Genomic DNA, 19,907 nt, shown 5'->3' on the forward strand with positions numbered 1-19,907 from the left:
GTAAAGCTGAAAAAATGTATATAAATATTAACCGAAAAAAATGAAAATGAAAAATGCTACCTATAGCTAACCAAAATAAATAGCTTCGTTTAAATGAACTGAAATTAAAATGACTAAAACCAAAATAAAATATATAGGAATATAGAAATATAAAAAGCTACTAAAAATGTAAAGAAATACTATAATACATAAAATAATAATAATAATAATAATAATAACTGAAATTATTATACCTGAAACCAAATTATACAGAAATATGAAAATTAATAAAAAAATACTAAACTACTAAAACTTAAATTGAAATTACAACTGAAAATATAAAAATTAAAGTTGATTTAAAATCAATTAATAAATCTTAAACATAATACTAAATAATACTAAAATAATACTTATAATAATACTAATGAGTGCAATAAAAAACTAAAATTAAAACCTAATTATACAGAAATATGAAAACTAATAACATTTTGTAAAACTTGGAAAAAATTGAATTAAAAATGAAATTATAAAAATGAAAGTTGATTTAAAATTAATAAATATTAAATAATAATAATAATAACTGAAATAAATAAACTAACTGAAATTAAAATAACTAACACCAAATTCTACTGAAATATTAAAACTATTAAAATGACTAAATTACTAAAACCTAAATTGAAATTAAAACTGAAAATAAAAGTTTTAAATATGAAAAATATTAAACATAATACAAATTATTATTATTATTAATAATAATAATAATAACTAAAATAAACTAACTGAAATTAAAATAACTAAAACTAAAACAAAATGATACAGAAATATGAAAACTAATAAAAATTACTACATTACCAAAACTTAAACTCAAATGAAAACTGAAAACATAAAATGAAAGTTGCTTTAAAATTGAATAATAAATATTAAACATAATACTAAATAATAATAACATAATATTAATAATAATAAAAACTGAAATAAATTAACTGAAATTAAAATAACTAAAACTAGAACCAAATTATACAGAAATATGAAAACGAATAAAAATTACTAAATTAATAAAACGTAAATTGAAATAAAAGCTGAAAATATAAAAGTAAAAGTTGATTTAAAATTAATAAATATAATACATAATTCTAAAAATATTATTAATGATAATAAAATAAATTATAATAAATAAAATGGTAATAATAATAATATAATTTTATTTATGTATTTTTTTTTTTTAAAAATTATTTTAACAGAGGTGGTGTGATCAGGGCTCGGTTAGCTTACCAAAGGACTAGTTGTATGTAAGTAGTACTTAATCTTTACATAAACTGGCAAAAGTATTTCATAAAATGAATGCATTTTGCTCACCGCAGACCCACTGTACACTGAATCTGAGAATAAAGGCGTGTTTGTATAAAGCCTCCCAAAATAACATCCGAAATCATTGAGAAACCATAATTAGACAAGGTATTTTTGTTCGATTGCCGCATCCCATCATTACTGACACGCTGAGCATGCGAGAGAAACGTGAGAGGAAAATGTGCAAGAAGAAAAGACAGAAACACCTCGTACAGTCAACCCACACAAAAAATTTAATCCCCTTTTCGTGAGGCATAAATGGTCCAAACTTGAATACGCTAACTGTGGGGATCGCTGATGACAGTGGTTTTTAATGTAAAAACCGTACGCCAGCACTCCAAAATGTTTCGTAAAAAGTCATGTCACCTATGACTTACATATTCAGAACACATACACCGAGAGATTTTAATATACTTATATATGTATTTGTCGTTGCTGTCGATAATGGTCTTATTTCTTTTGTTTTTTTTTTAATCATTATTTTTTATCTAGACCAGCCAGATACAAAACCGATTTTTGGATACAGTCACATCAGCACAATAGCGGTTCATAAACAGTCCATCCAGCTGCAAATCGTCCTCGAATTTTGTAGAAAACCTGGTCCGTTCTTCCTGAAAAAGCAGATGTTATTTGTATAGATCTATTTCGTAATCGTTTTTTTATTGTTGTATAGACTGGTGCGATACGTATCCGTATACATCTCGTGTCTTCTGTGCAAAAGTCTTTGAAAAGTATTGGACATATACACATTCACACACAGCGCTCACCTGGACGTCACTTCCTCCTCCTTCTGCACCCTTGGCATCACATAGTAAACAAAAAGACTAACCAAAGAGACCTGTGCGGACGGGATGGGACGGGACGGGACGGGTGTGTTTGTGACCTCAGATAGCAGCATCCTCCGTCGGTTGGTCGTTAGATAAGGCACCGCTGCGTTACGGACTCTCTTTAGGACCGCGGGAGGAGGCAGGACGGGTCAGACTGTGCTCTATCAAATGACAACAGACATCAGCGCTGTTTTGAACCCTAGTGAGCCGCCTACATAGGGATTTGAAACACTCTCCACGTACAACACTGATTTGATGTTTGCATGTTGGAGGTTAACAAAACAGTGATTCTCAAATGGTTGTGAACTAGATTTATGCAAAAAATAAAATGCAACTCATTATAAATACTTAGGACAGTCAAATGACGAAACACTTTCTATATGTTGTTGAGGTCAAAGGTCATGTCAACGATATGTCCATTCAAACAGCATTTTGATGTTTGAATTAAATTGATCTGATTTTGACCATTTCGTCATAATTTGCCATAAATATACTGGAAATAAAAATGTGAAAACATTTTTTGTTACTTGAAACGAAGCTAAAATAAATACAGTATGAATATTAGGTGGTGAAAAAATGAAAACGAACAATATTTTTTTAACTAAATGTTGCCTGAAATAATTTCAAGTACTGAAATTACTACAACTGAAATTATAATTGTAGAATATAATAATATAATTATTATCATTTTTTGTTAATTGAAATAAAGCTGAAATAAAATACAATATGAATATTAGGTGGTGAAAAAAATAAAATGAACAATTTTTAAATGTTGCCTGAAATAAGTTCAAGTACTAAAATAACTGAAATAAAACTAAAACTGAAATTAAAATTATATAATATAATGTAATAATATAATTATATATAACTAAATCTAAACTAAATGAAACACAAATTTTGGTCGGAGAAAAAAAAAAGGTAAATGTTGCCTCAAATAAGTAGAAGTACTTAAAAAAATAGAAATACTTAAAAAAATGAATAAAAACTACTAAATAAAAAAAACTAATAATAAAAATATTAAAACATTTTTTGTTAATTAAAATGAAGCTAAAATAAATACAGTATGAATATTAGGTGGTGAAAAAATGAAAAAGAACAGTATTTTTTTAATTAAATGTTGCCTGAAATAATTTCAAGTACTGAAATTACTAAAACTGAAATTATAATTATATAATATAATAATATAATTATATATAACTACATCTAAACTAAATAAAATACAAATATTGGTCGGGAAAAAGGTAAATTTTGTCTCAAATAAGTAGGAGTACTTAAAAAATAGAAATACTTGAATAAAAATTACAAAATCAAAAAAATATTAAAAATAAAAATATTAAAACATTTTTGTTACTTGAAATGAAGCTAAAATAAATACAATATTAATATTAGGTGGTGAAAAAATTAAAACGAACAATATTTCCATAAGTGGAAGTACTTAAAAAAAATTACAAAATAATAAAAAAAAAATACTAAAAATGAAGCTAAAATTAAAACTGAAAATATAAAATTAAAAGCCAATTCAAAACATTTATAAAACTGTAATAATAACAGCATTTTGGTGTAATATACTAAAATAAAATATATATATGTTTATTTGTGCATTGCACTACGAATCATTTTGCACTATGCTTCCCTCAAAATCTCTCTTCTGCACAATTTAATGCACAAAATATCTCTTTTGCATCTCATGTAACATCTTTTTTTTGCACAATTTCATGTACAAATGTCTCTTTTGTAAAACTTCATGTACAGTACTTATGTAAAGTTTTTGTAGTCTCAGTTTGTGTATGTGTAGTCAACTATTTATTATAGTAAATGTATAGTCAGATGGTTCACTGTTGTATGGGTTTATAATTGCTTTTCTTATTCTTGTACTGCTGTGTTTATATTATGTTTAACTAGTATGTAGCACCGTGGTCCTACGAGACACGACATCTCGTCCACTGTATGTCCACACGTAGCAGAATGACAATAAAACTCGACTTGACTTAAAACCATTCAAATACAATTTTGCATGATTAAAAATATTAGTGCATAAACATAAATTTAAATCATAACGTAAAACCATTTGAGAACCACTAATAAATGAAAAATACAAATATTTAGGGCTGAAATCTTAAAGTAGTCTCTTCTGCTCACCAAGCCTGTGTTTATTTGATCAAAAATGCAGTGAAATATTATTACAATTTAAACTAGCTGTTTTCTATGTAAATGTATGATAAAACGTAATTTATTCTTGTGATCAAAGCTGAATTTTCAGCATCATTACTCACGTGATCTTTCAGAAATCATTCTAATATGACGATCTGCTGCTTGAGAAACATTTCTCATTGATTTATTTTTTTCTGAATGTCTATACTGTCACTTTTGATCACTTTAGTGCGTCCTTAGATGCTGTGTAAGTAGGCAGCTCACTAGGTTTGGCAGCAGAGCTGCTGTGTCATGTTTTTATACGTGTTAAAACGGACACTGGAATCAACGGAGCGTGTGTTACTGCAACAACGTCAATACGCAGACGGTCCGAACGCACGTGTAGACGTGAAGTCCGTCAGACCGTACTCTCCAACATCCACTCTGTGCTGCTGAACGTCACCCTCCGGCTGCAGGGCGGCGACACGTCCGTGTTCAGCTGGGTGGTGGATTTGTGGCGGCGGGTTCGAGCCCGTCGCGGGTAACTGTGGCTCTGGAACAGAGCATAGTCTCCGTCGAAGGAGAAGCGATGCCGAGTCCGGGCCAGTTCGCTGGGCAGGAGCCCCATGTTGGCCAGCGGCCCCTTCCGAGGGGGTTCGGCCGGGCCGGCGCCGGCCCCGATCAGGCACAGGGACATGGTGGAGCCCGTCAGGCTGCTGTCCGTCTGCGTGTCGTCGGACGGCGGCCCGCCCAGGCTGGCTCTCCGGGACGACGGCGGCGGCGCTTTCTCGGAGCAAACGGGCGGGAGCTCGACTTTCAGCTCCTCCTGCGTCTCCTCCATCTTCAGCAGCACCAGCGCCTTGCAGTCCTTGGGCGACTCGGGTCGCTCGTCCTGCTTCGAGCCGGACCGTCCCGGGCGGCTCCCGTTGGTCTGCGAGTGCGCGTGCACGCCGGCGTCTCCTCGCGCTTTGGCTTTGGCCGCGTCGGCCCCGCCGTACGCCTTGTAGCGGATCATGAGGATGATGATGAAGACGAGGACGGACGCCACGATGATCCCGCCGATGATGATGATCATGGTGCCGCCCAGGAACTGGCTGGGGATGAAGCGGCACTGACCCGCCTCCGCGCCCGTGTGGAACTGGACGCAGCCCACCACGCGCGTGGCCGTGAGAGACGTGATGCCGTCGTCGTACACCGCCAACACGCACAGCTCGTACTCGCGACCCGCCGCCAGATCGTTGATCTTAAACGTCTTACTGGCGGAGGGAATCATCCTAGAATGAGACATGAGAAAACAGGACAGGAGACGTTTCAGAAAAGAGTTTACATGAAAAATATTTTATATATAATATAACATAATAATATAATATAATATAATATGAAATATGAGACAATAGTATAAACACATAAATAAATAAAATAAAATAAATAAAAAAATAAATAAAAAATTTGCAGCGTTGTCTTGGCCTGAAATATGTTTGAATACTAAACTCAACTCAACTAAACTATATAAATATAAAATAAATTAAAAGTGATATAAAAATACAATTAAATTACTTGAAATTAATGAAATATTAAGTATTACTTTTTAAAATTTAAAATACAAAATATATCTATAACTATACAATATTAAGTAAAACTAATTTTTCAAAAAATGAAAATAAATTAAAATGGCAAAAGCACATAATAAAATTACTAAATATGAAATATGAGAGTAATATGAAAAACTAATAAAAAATAAATGAAAACTTTGTAATGTTGCACATAAAATTACAAAAAACAAAATAATTATAATTATTGCTAATAAAATATATCTATATATATATAAACTTTTTAAATTAATATTTAAACTAACATTCGTTATTGGAAAAAGTTTACATAAAACAATTATATTTTATATATAATAAAAAAAAAAAAATATATATATATATATATATATATATATATTAATAATAATATTTATATTTATAATATAATATAATATAATATAATAATATGAAACATGAGATAATTATATAAAAAACTAATTGCAACGTAGCTTTGGCCTGAAATAAGTTCAAGTACTAAAAAAAAAAAAAAAAAAAAAGTAAATAAAATTAAAAGTGAAATATATATATATATATATTTTATTAATTATTACTATTTAAAATACAAAATAATATATATAAAGCTAAACATAAAAAAACAAATGAAAAACTTACAGAAAATGTTGCTGGAAACTACTATTTCCAATAAATAACTAAATAAATTAATATTTAAAATTAAAAAATAAAATAAAATAAAACTAAAAGTGATATGAAAAAAAAATTAAATTACTTAAAAATTAAATATTACTAGTAAAACACTAAAATATATCTAAAAAGCTATAAAGCTTTAAATAAAAAAGAATAATAATAATAATAATAATAATGAAACAAAATAAAATTTGAAAAATAAAATAAAATAAAAAGTTTTAAAACATTTAATGAAAACAAATTTAAAGACTGAACACATAAAACAAAAAAATTTAAAAGACTGAACACATAAAACCAATGTAACTAGAAAATCCTTAAAAATATATTAATAAACTGCATCATTTGACTCAACTGTTCATTGTAAAAAATGACAAAATGTAATAATTTGTATCTTTTGACATAAAGGATGTCCTAAAATGCACTGCATTCAAACGACTCACTGAATCACTGATTCACTAAAATGAATCAGACTTCTTAATGCCTTATTTTGAAAGCGACAGAGAGAAAAGATGCTACTGCAAAACTCCAAAGGTCTCATTCATCAAACATGAGCAGAATGAATTTCATTCATAATGCCATTATTTAGTACATTGCTGCATTCATTTCACTGTAATGATCTGCACAAGAATGGTTTTCTGAATGATTTACACACGAACGTGCTCATGAATGACAAAAAACAGCGGCGTTTTGTGATGCCACGTCGCTAATCGGCGTAACGAGCACGCTCTGAAAAACACCATTGTTTTATGAGCTAAACTGTGTCAAACGGCGTTCGTTCTGAGCGTCTGAACTCAATCAGAGTGTGTTTATGCACGCGCCGCCTCCGTTCACGCTTTTACATTTCTAAACGTTTTCCACAGCAATATTTAAAGTGTCACTTCTGATTGTGAAAACGAAGCGGCGCACATTAGCTGGCGTTATCCGCGGTTTCTGTTGTTCTGCCTCTGGGATCCGCGTGCCATTATTTTCTCGGTTCCCTGGTTCGGGATCAGAGCCGGGGCGAGACTTAAACAACAGGCTCTAAATGAAATGTCTTGTTGGATTTACGCCTCTCTTCACCTCGGATCCCCGCGCGACCCGGAGGGCCACGGCTCTGAGCCCCGTTCTGATTGGCCGCTCTGAATGGGGACGCGTTCGGTGGCTGATGATGCGTGAGACTGTCTGGGGGTCAGAGGTCAGAGTGACAAACGCTTTGTCATCACTAGCGAGGGCGTTCAGTCACAGGTCAGAGGATGAACGGACAGGCGCTGATAGAGACCTCACCGAGACACACAGCGGGAAGCACAGGAGAATTATGGGTATGAGAGGGAACACTGCCCTGACTGTCCACATTCAACTAAATCACCTCTATATTCCTGTTTAGAAGGTTTTATGGATGCTGGTGTGAATTTGACAAGTGTTAATTTAACATTTAGTTCATTGGGTCTCTCCTAAATTATTTATTGCTCAAAATCAAATAGTTGCATTCAAAGAGTTCATTTGCAAAAACAGATAACTTATGTTAACTTAATGTTATTTCATTGTGCATGAGTTCATCTCAATCAAACTGCAGTTGGGTTATGTTGATATAAAGTAAAAATAACTATGAAATACAGCTAACTAACATAATAAAACAATAAAAACATGATTTTTGAACTTTTAAAAAAAAAAGTTATCTGTTTTTGCAAAAAAACTCTTTATTCATTGTTATAAATACCACTAATATTATAAATATTAATATCAGTGTCAACGTTAATATTACTACTAATATATATTAATAAATTGTATGTTAAATAAAATAATAATAATAATAATAATAATACCAAAACAAACATTAACAATAATTTTATTATTATTATCGTTAATAATAATAATAATAATAATAATAATTAACAATACTAAAACAGTACAGTAAAATATATGTAGTAACAACATTGCATACACAAATACAACCAATAATTGAAAACACAAAAAAATTCATAAACAAATATTAGCGTCAATTTAAGGATTTATTGTTATATCAATGTAAAATATTTTGTTCAAAATATTTCAGTGATATTTATTAATATTATTACCAATATCAATTAATATATAAATAATACAAAATTGTATATTAATTAATATTAATACCAAAACTAACACATAACAGTTTATTATTATTATTAATATTATTATTGTACTAAAATAGCACTTATATACATATGACAACATAAAAACGACCAATACAACTAGAGAACGAAATGAGTCAGAAATATAAATAACAAATATTAATAAATATTTATATTCATATTTATATTAAATAAAACAAATATATTAATTATTTAAATTTCCAAGAGTAGTATTTAACATTTTTTAATATTGACATTATTATTAAATAATATTAAAATAGAACTAACATTAGTGCTATTAATAATAATAATAATAATAATAATTATTACATTTATTTTAATTTTACCCAAACTGATTATTGTGTAAAAATGAAACAATGACATATATGAATATAAATGCTAACATAAATATTAATAAGAATGAACTGATTGGATTAATAATACTATTTATTATTAGTATTATTAGAATTATTATACTAAAATAGCACAATATATGTATCATAAATGTATCACAGTATTGGTGATCTGAAGACATAAATACAACCAATACAACCAGAAAACAACTAAATGCGTCAGATAAGAAATATATAAACAAATATTAAACAAAACATAATAAATATATAAACAAATATTAAATGTCAGATGGATTTAGAGGCTTTTGCATCTGACCTCTTCATATATATATATATATATATATATGCAAAATATCTGTAAACATGATTTAAATAGTAGAATAATAAAATAGTAAATAATATTAAATTATATATAATGGATAATTGAGAAAAAATCTGTAATGTAAAAATCTGTAATCTTAAACTTTTTTGCATTTTGCCCTCTAAATTAACATAAAATAAATAACAAATATTAAATGTTAATTAAAACATCGACAGAATTCATAAAGCAGAATTCACATTAGTGCTATTATATATACATTTTCTTTAACTTAAACAGATTATTGTGCAAAAATGAAACAATGACATATATTACTATAAATGCTAACATAAATATTAATAAGAATGAACTGATTGGATTAGTAATAATATGCATTATTATTATTATTGCTATTATTCAAAAACCACACAATGTCCATGTTGATATTTCTGTCACAGCTAATAGTGTACACTGACACAACCTTTCGTATTTTTATTATGTGCATTATCAAATCCCTGCTGACTGAATCAGAAAAGAGCAGAAAGCCGTTTTCGCAGCCGCGGGTTGAGAAGTGCTGATCGAGCAGACACCTTCAGCTAAAGCGTTGCTCCGCGGCTCTCGTTCTGTGCAAACATCCTCCTGTCTTTTGCTCCAGACCGACGGACTGGATTCCTGTCGTCCTCCTACACTGAGCCTCAGTAAACACGTCTGCGCTGCTCGACGCCCTGCTAATATTGAGATTCTCCTGATAAATACGAGCTCTAACAGGCGTCTCCATACGCTGACATTTACCTTACGTGTCCACTCGGGCTAAACGCTCTAACCGTCCTAGTCAAACAGCGATGTGCTGCAAAAACATCTGTCTCCATTAAAACGCAGGTTGTTGAGTTTGCCGTTTGATCTCCCCAGGATGTGTGGATGAAGTTTTCTTCAGAGGAATTGGATTGTGTCTGTAAGTGCGCTGCCATTTAGAGTCGGTCTGAAGGAGTTCAAGAGATGGAAATCAATTCTCAGTTCAAATATCCAGTCTCTCTGCTGTTTGCTTGCATGTGTTGGAAACGGCCGTCTGTTTTTGAAGCGCGTGCTTCTCCTGACTCAGAATGAACTCAAGTCGGCTCATGTTTGCACCTACAAACGTCTGGATCGTATCCCGATGTCTTTCTGACGCAGATGCTGATGAAACGACTTCAGTCCTCAGGCCTGAATCTCATCAGACGCTCAACAGCAATTAGAGACTCAATTAGCACGTCTTCGTAATGCGCCATTGTGTAAATCTAACTGTGAATCTCACTAAAATAGTTAAGAACGTAGCCGCCTCATCCCAAAACAAAAAGAAAAAAAATATATATAGATATTATTTTTTTTTAAACGTATTTTTTTTTTTGATAATAAAACACAGTTTACATTTTAAATTCTCATTACCGTAATGCAAGAAAATCTGATCATTTAAATAGTAATAATAAAACAATGTGTAATATTAATTTTGGCATTGTGGTAATTGTTATGATAATTAAACACATTGTACCCTTTAAATTCACATTAGTGTAATGCAAAATATATTTAGTGTGAAAAAAAATAATGATTTAAATAGTAATATAATAAAATATTAAATAATATATTTTTGCATTGTGACACAATTTTCCTGATAACTGAGCATTTTATTTACTATAATGCAAAAAATATGTAATGTAAAAAAATATTTAAATAGTAATAAAAACATTTTTTTGTATTGTAACAGTCTTCCTGATAATTAAGGAAATTATATTAATTCAAATTTACCATATTTACTAAATTCTCATTACTGTAATGCAATAAAAAAAAAACATCTATATGGCAATACAATTATTCAAGTAGTAATATAATAAAATATAATAAATATAATTTTTTAAGCTTATTTTACCTTCTGTATTCTCATTAATATAAAGCAAAATATCTATAATATGAAATACAATTAAATAAAACTGAATAGTAATGTAATAAAATAGTAATTAATATTAAACATTTTTTTTCTGCATTGTGACAATTTTTCTGATAATTGCATATTTTACCCTCAATTCTCATTACTATAAAATAAAAAAAAATACAATTATTTAAATAGTAATATAACAAAACATAATAAAATAGTAGTTAATATTAAAAAATTCTGCTTTGTGACATAATTTTCCTGATAATTAAGAATATTTATCCTCTAAATTCTCATTACTATGATAAAAAAATCTATAATATGAAAAAATATTACAATTAAGTAGTACTATAGTAAAATATAATAGTAGCATAATTTTCCTTATAATTAAGCAAATTTTACCCTCTAAATTCTTATTACTATAATGCAAAAAAACTATATGAAATAAAAATATAATAAAATAGTAATTAATATTTTTTTTTTTTTGCATTGTGACATAATCATGACATAATTCCTGATAACTGAGCATATTTATCCTCTAAATTCTCATTACTATAATCCAAAAAAACTATAATATGAAAAAATAAACAATTATTTAAGTAGTAATATAGTAAAATATAATAATAGCATAATTTTCCTCATAATTAAGCATATTTTACCCTCTAAATTCTGATTACTATAATGCAAAAAAACCTATAATATGAAAAAAATATTTAAATAGTAATATAACAAAATAGCAATTAATATTAAATAATATTTTTTTGCATTGTGATAACATAATTTTCATGATAATTAAGCATAATGTAGCCTCCAAAATGTCATTACTGTAATTAAAAAAAATAAAAATAAATAAATAGTTGTGTCCAAATAGGATGATTTCCATTACTGTATTACTATAATGCAAAAGATATTTAATTGCATTACAGTAATGAGAATCTGTGGGTAGAAAACAGTTTAACTAACACAATTTCTCATTCTTAGGAGACGAAATGTGAACCAAACATTTGTTCGTGAGATTTACCCAGGTAAATCTAGTCATTTTTAAACACGGACGCGACTGAGCTGTTCACTATCGGCTCAATCTGAGCTTTTAACACAGACAGCATCTGACCTTCAAACCTCCCGGCGAGATCTCCGTCCCATTGTTGGATACAGTTTGTCTCTTTTCTGCGTGTCTTTGGGGTTCTCAATAATTCAGCTGATCTTCAAAGCACCTGTTATTATGTAAATGTGTGTGTCGCAGATTTCTGAAGCTGATTTCATTCACAGAAACGTCATCAATTTCGTGACTGCTTCTGAAAATGAGTGTTTGTCCTTGAACGCAGTGATATTATTGAAAAGGGAAAAGCTGTTTTAATTTGAAGCTCTGTCCCGTGTAACGACAGCCCGACGCGGCTCCGCTGTGTGTTTGCTGTGTTTAGAAGATGAAGGTGTGTTTAAAGCGCAGCAGTTTCTGCCGTAATGCGTTGGTGTCCTGCAGCGAGCCCAATAAATGTCAGAAGTGTTTTACCTCTCGCTAGCTGCGTGTCGTCGCAGACGTTAAAGTGCATTATGTGAGCGCAGACCTGTGCTGTTCGTCACTGAATCACACTGTAAATCTGATCCAGAGGAAACCGGCCGTAATTTACTGAAAGCCCTGATCTGGGTCTAGACCCGAGATCCAACTGACCGGTTCATCATAATCTGGGTTTTTAACATTTACCGTGTCTGACCTTTCATCTTGAGGTTTCTTTTTTAAGTCTTGGTGGTTATCAATAATTCAGATGATCTTTAAACAGCCTGTTATTACGTAAATTTGCTCCAGGTTAGTGTGTGTGACGTCTTTCAGTCTTTTGAGGAGCCTTGTGGCTGATTCAGTTTGATCTGTGAACACAATAATATTTTTAGATTATGAAAACAGAAAAATTGATTAAAAAGAGAAATTTTAAAATAAATAAAATAGATAAATATATTTATAACTTATAAATGCATTTATTTATAACTATTTAAAAATAACAGTTTGATTATAATTATGTACTAAAATGAAAAAGACTTAATTATTGTAAATTATGTATTGGAAATAAGTCAATAATAAAATATATATTTTTTTTGTTAGAATAAAGCAGATAAATATAAAATATTTGAATAATAATAACAGTTTCTTTAAAGTGGTAAATTAAATAAAATGTATAAATTTAACTTTACAATAATTATTTGTGAGCTAAAATAATAAGTTTTCTATATAATTATAATTATATATATTCGAAAATGAAAAATAGTGTATTATTGTAATTTATGTATTGTAAATAAGTAAATAAAATATAGCATTTTTTTTAGAATAAAGCAGATGAATATAAAATATTCAAATAATAATAATAGCTTCTTTAAAATTATAAATAAAATATAAAATTATTTTTAAAATTACAAATGTAAAATTTTACTTTAAAATTATGATTTGTAAGCTAAAATAATAATATTTCTATTTATTTATAATTTTGTACTTATAAACAATACTGTTAATTACTGTAAATTATGTTTTGCAAATAAGTAAATAATATATAGTATTTTTTTAGGATAAAACATATAAATATAAAATATTCAAATAATAACAATAATATGAGCTAAAATAATAAGATTTCTATTTCATTATAATTATGTACTTATCAAATAAAAAATACTGTTAATGATTGTAAATTTTATATTGTAAATAAGTAAATAATATATAGTAATTTCTTTGGAAAAAGAAGATAAATGTAAAATATTAAAATAATAATAATAATAACAATAATAATAGCTTCTTTAAAAATATAAATAAAATAAAATAAAATGTAAAATAATTCTTTAAAATTACAAAATTAAAATAATTATGAATGGGCTAAAATAATAAGATTTCTATTTAATTATAATTATGTACTTATAAAATAAAAAAATACTGTTAATTACTGTAAATTAAGTTTTGCAAATAAGTAAATAATATATAGTACTTTTTTAAATAACGCACATAAATATACAGTTTTAAAATAATAATAATAATAATAATAATAATAGCTTCTTTAAAAATAGAAATAAAATAATATGAGCTAAAATAATAAGACTCCTATTTAATTATAATGATGTACTTATCAAATAAAAATACTGTTAATTACCGTAAATTATTTATTGTAAATAAGTAAATAATATATAGTAATTTTCTGGAATAAAGACGATAAATATAAAATATTAAAATAATAATAACCACAATAATAGTTTCTTTAAAAATATAAGTAAAATGTATATAATAATTATATAATAATTTATATAATAATTTAGAATTATTTAAAATGACAAATTTTTAATAAAAAATTATTATTTGTGTGCTGTATAATTATAGAATTTATATAATTATAATTATATATAATTATATTGTTTTATAAAATAACATAATACTACTAATAATAATGACTAAATATTAAAAGTTATAAATATTAAACTTTAAAAATAAATAAATACATATTAAATATGTAAAGTTAAATAATAAATAAGTAATAGATAACGGATAGAAAAGCTGTTAAATATAAAAATAACAGTAATAATCGTTTTATTTGCGAGCTATATAATTTTAAATTATAATATATACGTAATTATAATCAAAGGTGTCATAATTATTATTATTAAGATGAATTATTTTATAATAATAATGATTATTATTATCATTATAAAAATTATTGAAGATCTTTCTTAACATTTCTATGAAGAATTAAAGTTCTAACATGTTTAATTTGAGACCGTTCTGACTATCTATCGGACTGGATTTAATTTAGGCTGTAAAAGCTGGTTAACTGAGATTCACAAGTGGCTTTAAATCCAGGATGACTTACAGTAGATAGATGAGACAGCTGACTAATTGGCGTCTGGAGTGATGTGAGGTTAAGTGCTTCATTTAAACACACAACAGGGGATCTGAGAATCGTCCATTTCATTAGTCACGTCCGTCTTTATGTCTCATAAAAGAAGAGTGTTTTTTTACCTGTACACCAGGGTGTCGTCCACCGTGCTGTTGTACTGGATCTGGTACATCCTGATCCCGGGAATGTGCCGTTCGGACGGCCAGTGGATGACGGCCGAGTTGGCGGTGAGGTTTTCCACCACCACCCTCTTGTTCTGCGGTTTGGTGTCGTTGCTGCCGGATTTGGTGGACGTGGTGATGTCCGAGAGCCCCGGGTCGGCCTCCCTCATGTGGCCCGTGTTGTTGACGAAGAGCGGCAGCGGGATCATGTTCACCTCCACGGCCGCGGTGGCGATGCCGGCCGCGTTGGAGGCCACGCAGTTGAAGGCGCCGCTGTCCTTCAGCGTGGTGATCAGGATGTCCAGCGTGCCGTTGTCGTACAGGATCGTGCGTGAGTTGTTGTGCACCAGTTTGCCGTCGGGAAAACGCCAGTGAATGGTGGGATCGGGGTCGCCCATCGCCTTACACTTCAGAGTCACGCCCTGACCCTCCATCACGTAGGGTTTGGTGACCTGGTGAAAAACAATGTTTATAAATGTTCTGTAAGTAAATTAATAAATAAAAAAATAAACTGGAAAATAACCAGAAAATTTTGCATGGTCAAAAGGAAATAACAATGGAATGATATCCAATGGAAAAAATAAAATAACATAAAATAAAATAAAAAAGTCAAATGGAATTAACAGTTCAATTTGTATAAAATAAAATAAAATTTAATTAAATGAAAAAGTAAAATGGAATGAACCGTTCAATTTAGTATAAAAATAAAATAAAACAAAATAAAATAAATATCTTGGATAAAAGACCTTATCCTAAAAATTTCAGTTCAATTTTTAAAAAACAGTTCAATTTGAATAAAATAAAATAAAATAAAATAAAATAAAATAAAATAAAATAAAATAAAATAAAATAAAATAAAATAAAATAAAAAAGTCATATGGAATTAACAGTTCAATTTGTATAAAATAAAATAGAATAAAAAATTAAACTAAATAAAGACTTTGGATAAAAGACCTGCATGAAGTATGATGTTAAAATGATATACAATTATATAATTATTAATAATTAGATAAAATTATATTTTACAAATAGTATTTTTTTATTAAATAATATAGAAAAAAAGCAATGTGCATTGCTGTTTAAAAGATATTTATTATTATAAAATATTATTATTTATTATTTTTTTATTTAAAAATAATAGAGATCTTTCTTTACATTCCATTTGCATTTCAATCAATCATACAATTTCTATAATTATATTATTAAATATTATTAATGTAATGGATTTTCTAGACAGGATTATTTTTGTTAATTAAACTAAAAGTAAAACCATATAAATAAAAAAAAATAAAAATATATAAACATTAACTGAAATAAAATAAAATAATTAAATATTTTAATTATTAAAATGTACTATATTAACTAATAAAAATGACAAAAACACACAACAAAATTGTTAGCAAGAAATTGCTAAAATGTTAACTAAATTTATAATAATTTAACTATTATTTATAAACTAATAGTATCTCAATTTTGATAATATATTTTAAAGTTTTATAAAATATATTTACTTTTTAAAATATTCACATAATCCTTTAAAAAATCATTCTAATTTATCCTAAACAATTATAACGGAAAATAACAGTTCAGTTTTAATAAAATAAAATAAAATAAAATAAAACACTTTGGATAAAAGACCTCCATAAAGTATGATGTTAAAATTACATAAAATTATACAATTATTAACAATTAGATAAAATTATATTTTATAATTATACTTTTTATTAAATAGCAAACAAAGAAAAAAAGCTGTGCATTGCTGTCAAAAGATATTTATTGTTATAATATATCATAAATTATTTATTATTAAAAATAACAGAGATATTTCTTAACATTTCAATTAGATTTTAATTAATAATACAAAATTATGTTTAATTTCAGATTGTTTTCTCTGTCTATTTAGCTATAATTTTCTAGAATTAGTTAGATTTCTGTATTATTTATTAGATTTTATAAATTATTTTATATGAACTGAAATAAAATACAATATAAATACCTTTTATTTTTTATTTTATTTCTCATTTGCAAAAATATTTAAAATGAAATACTAATTATTAAAACTGAAAATATTAATTGTACAATAAAAAAATTCAAACATTTCTAAAATTTAAAAAAAAAAAAAATACAAAATAACACCAATTAAAATTATTTATATAAACTAGTGGTATCTCAGTTTTTACATATATATGTGAATTTTTTTTTTTTTTTTTATGGAATAGAGTTTGCTGACCTGGTGTTTGGTGATGAGCGGCGGTTCGCAGATGAACTCCTCCTCCTGAATGGACCAGAAGTACTTGTCCATCAGGTGTTCAGGCGAAGCGCAGGTCTCCAGATCGTCCTCCCTCGTCAGCCGGCGCAACCACAGCAGCTCGCAGTTACAGTGCAGCGGGTTTCCTCCGAAACTCACGGTCAGCTTAGACGAGCTGGACGCTTTGGGGTCGGACAGGACCTGCGCGTGCTGGAACAGCGTGTCCGGCGGCAGCGTCTGCAGACGATTGGACGTCATGTCCAGCCGCACCAGCTTGGTGAGGAGCGTGAAGGTCCCGGCGCCGATGTGGTCGATCAGGTTGTGGTCGAGCGTCAGGGTGTTGATGTTGGTCATCCGGGCGATGGCTTCCCACGGTAACGTCCTCAGGTTGTTGTAGGACAAATCCAGGTCCTCGATGGTGGAGACGAACTCGTCGAAGGAGGACAGTTCGACGTAGTGAATCTGATTATTGCCCAGGATCAGGTGCCTCAGGTTGATCAGCCCCTTCAGCTGGTCGCTGTTGATGACCGTCAGCCGGTTCCCGTCCATGTGCAGCGCCCTCAGGGCCTTCAGGCCCACGAAGGCGTGCGGCGCGATCTGGCTGATGGTGTTGCGGGACAGCGTGAGGTGCACCAGGCTCGTCATGTTCAAGAAGTCTTTCCGGCGGACGGCCGTGATGAAGTTGTCGGTCAGCCGGAGCTCCACGGTCTTGCGGTCGATGGTGGGCGGCACGAACAGCAGTCCGGTTTTGGCGCAGAGCAGCGTGAGCGTGGGCGAGATGGTCTGACAGATGCAGCGACCCGGGCAATGCTGAGCCTTCACCAGCGCGCCGAACACCAGCACATAAAACACCAGCCTCTCCATGATTCATCAGCTTCCTAAACCTGAACAAACGCACGCAACCGACAGGTCAGCATTCACACGCTTGTGTATTTATATAAAACACACACATATATATATATAACACAGTATAAAACAGCACAGATTTCTACCTTGAATTACAACTGAAACTAAAATTACTAAAACTATTAAAACGTATATATTTAGGTGCCATGCTGAAGCACTAACATTAGTAATTGACAATAAATAAATACATAAAAAATACTGAAATAAAAAAATAGTAATAAAATATATAGAAAAATGACAAAAGCACATTACAAAATTACAAAAAAATAGTAACATTTTTAAAGTAACAAAACTCAAACTATAAAACAAAAAACTAAAATAAAATATATATTAAAAAATAATAAAAATCAATTAAACATAAATTGTAAATAAACACAAATTAAAATTCCAAAAGCACATAACTTAAAATATAAAATAAAAAAACAATCAAAAAACAACAAAAGACATTGAAATGAAAACTCAAAATATATATATAAAAAAAAAAAAATAAAATACAAATACATCTAGTTTAATGTCTAAACTAAAATTGAAATAAAAAGCAATTAAACCTAAACTTTACAGTTTATTTCAAACAGGCAAAAGCACATAACAAAATTACTAAAATTAAAAACTTAAAAAAAAAATTAATAAAACAACAACAAAAGACAGTGAAATGAAAACTCAAAATATAAAATAAAAAAACTAAAATAAAAAAAACATCTTTTATTTTAAACTAAAATTGACAAAATTAAATTAAATTGTAAATAAACAAAAATGGCATAACAAAATTACTAAAATCAAATTAAAAACTTAAAATATAAAATAAAAAAAATAATCAAAAAGACATTGAAATGAAATAAAAATACATTTAGCTTTATTTCTAAGGTAAAATTGAAATAAAAATCAATTAAACCTAAATTGTAAATAAACAAAAACAAAATGGCAAAAGCACATAAAATTACTAAGATTAAATTTAATTAACTTAAAATATAAAATAATAAAAAAAAACAACAACAAAAGACAGTGAAATGAAAACTCGAAATACCAAATAAAAAACTAAAATGAAAATACACCTAGTTTTATATCTATTAAATCTAAATATCTAAGTAGAAAAAAAAAAAAAAACTAAATCTAAATAGTAAAAATAACAGTAACTGGCCCAAGAGCATAACAAAATGACTAAAAATAAACCAAAGTTTAAATGAAAACACAAAATATGAAATAAAAACTAAACATGAATAAATTAATTAATTAAATGTTTTATTTCAAAGTAAAACGGAAATACATTTAACCTAAGTTTAAAAAAAGGTAAACGCACATAAATACTAAAATTAAATAAAAACTTAAAATATAAAATAAATAAAATTATAAAAAACAACAAAAGCACATTACAAAGTTATAAAAAATAATTTTACATTAAAATAAAAGGTTTTAAAATAAATTAAACCTAAGTAGTAATTAAAAATAAAAGTTAAATGGCAAAAGCGCATAACAAAATCACTAATAATAAACTAAAATTGAAATTAAAACTCAAAATATAAAATAAAAACTAAAGTAAAAATAAAATGTTTTATTTCTAAACTAAAACGAAA

The 19,907-nt window shown here is 28.6% G+C and overlaps 1 protein-coding gene across 4 annotated transcripts in view; it reads right to left on the bottom strand.

Annotated features, from left to right (window-relative positions):
• Positions 1–1,286: 1,286 nt before the first annotated feature.
• The window catches only part of lrfn1 (leucine rich repeat and fibronectin type III domain containing 1), a 216,964-nt gene continuing 198,343 nt past the window's right edge, over positions 1,287–19,907 (bottom strand). For all 4 annotated transcript variants that reach the window (XM_051129174.1, XM_051129177.1, XM_051129175.1 and 1 more), the window contains exons 3-5: positions 17,413–18,314; positions 15,144–15,634; positions 1,287–5,557 (exon numbers count right to left, since the gene is read on the bottom strand). In XM_051129174.1, coding sequence (XP_050985131.1) covers positions 4,702–5,557; positions 15,144–15,634; positions 17,413–18,294 — 2,229 coding nt within the window. In that variant the 5' untranslated portion in view covers positions 18,295–18,314 and the 3' untranslated portion in view covers positions 1,287–4,701. The remainder of the gene's footprint in view (positions 5,558–15,143; positions 15,635–17,412; positions 18,315–19,907) is intronic.

Source organism: Labeo rohita, chromosome 15 (genome assembly GCF_022985175.1).
Source record: "Labeo rohita strain BAU-BD-2019 chromosome 15, IGBB_LRoh.1.0, whole genome shotgun sequence".
NCBI classification, from domain to species: domain Eukaryota; kingdom Metazoa; phylum Chordata; class Actinopteri; order Cypriniformes; family Cyprinidae; genus Labeo; species Labeo rohita.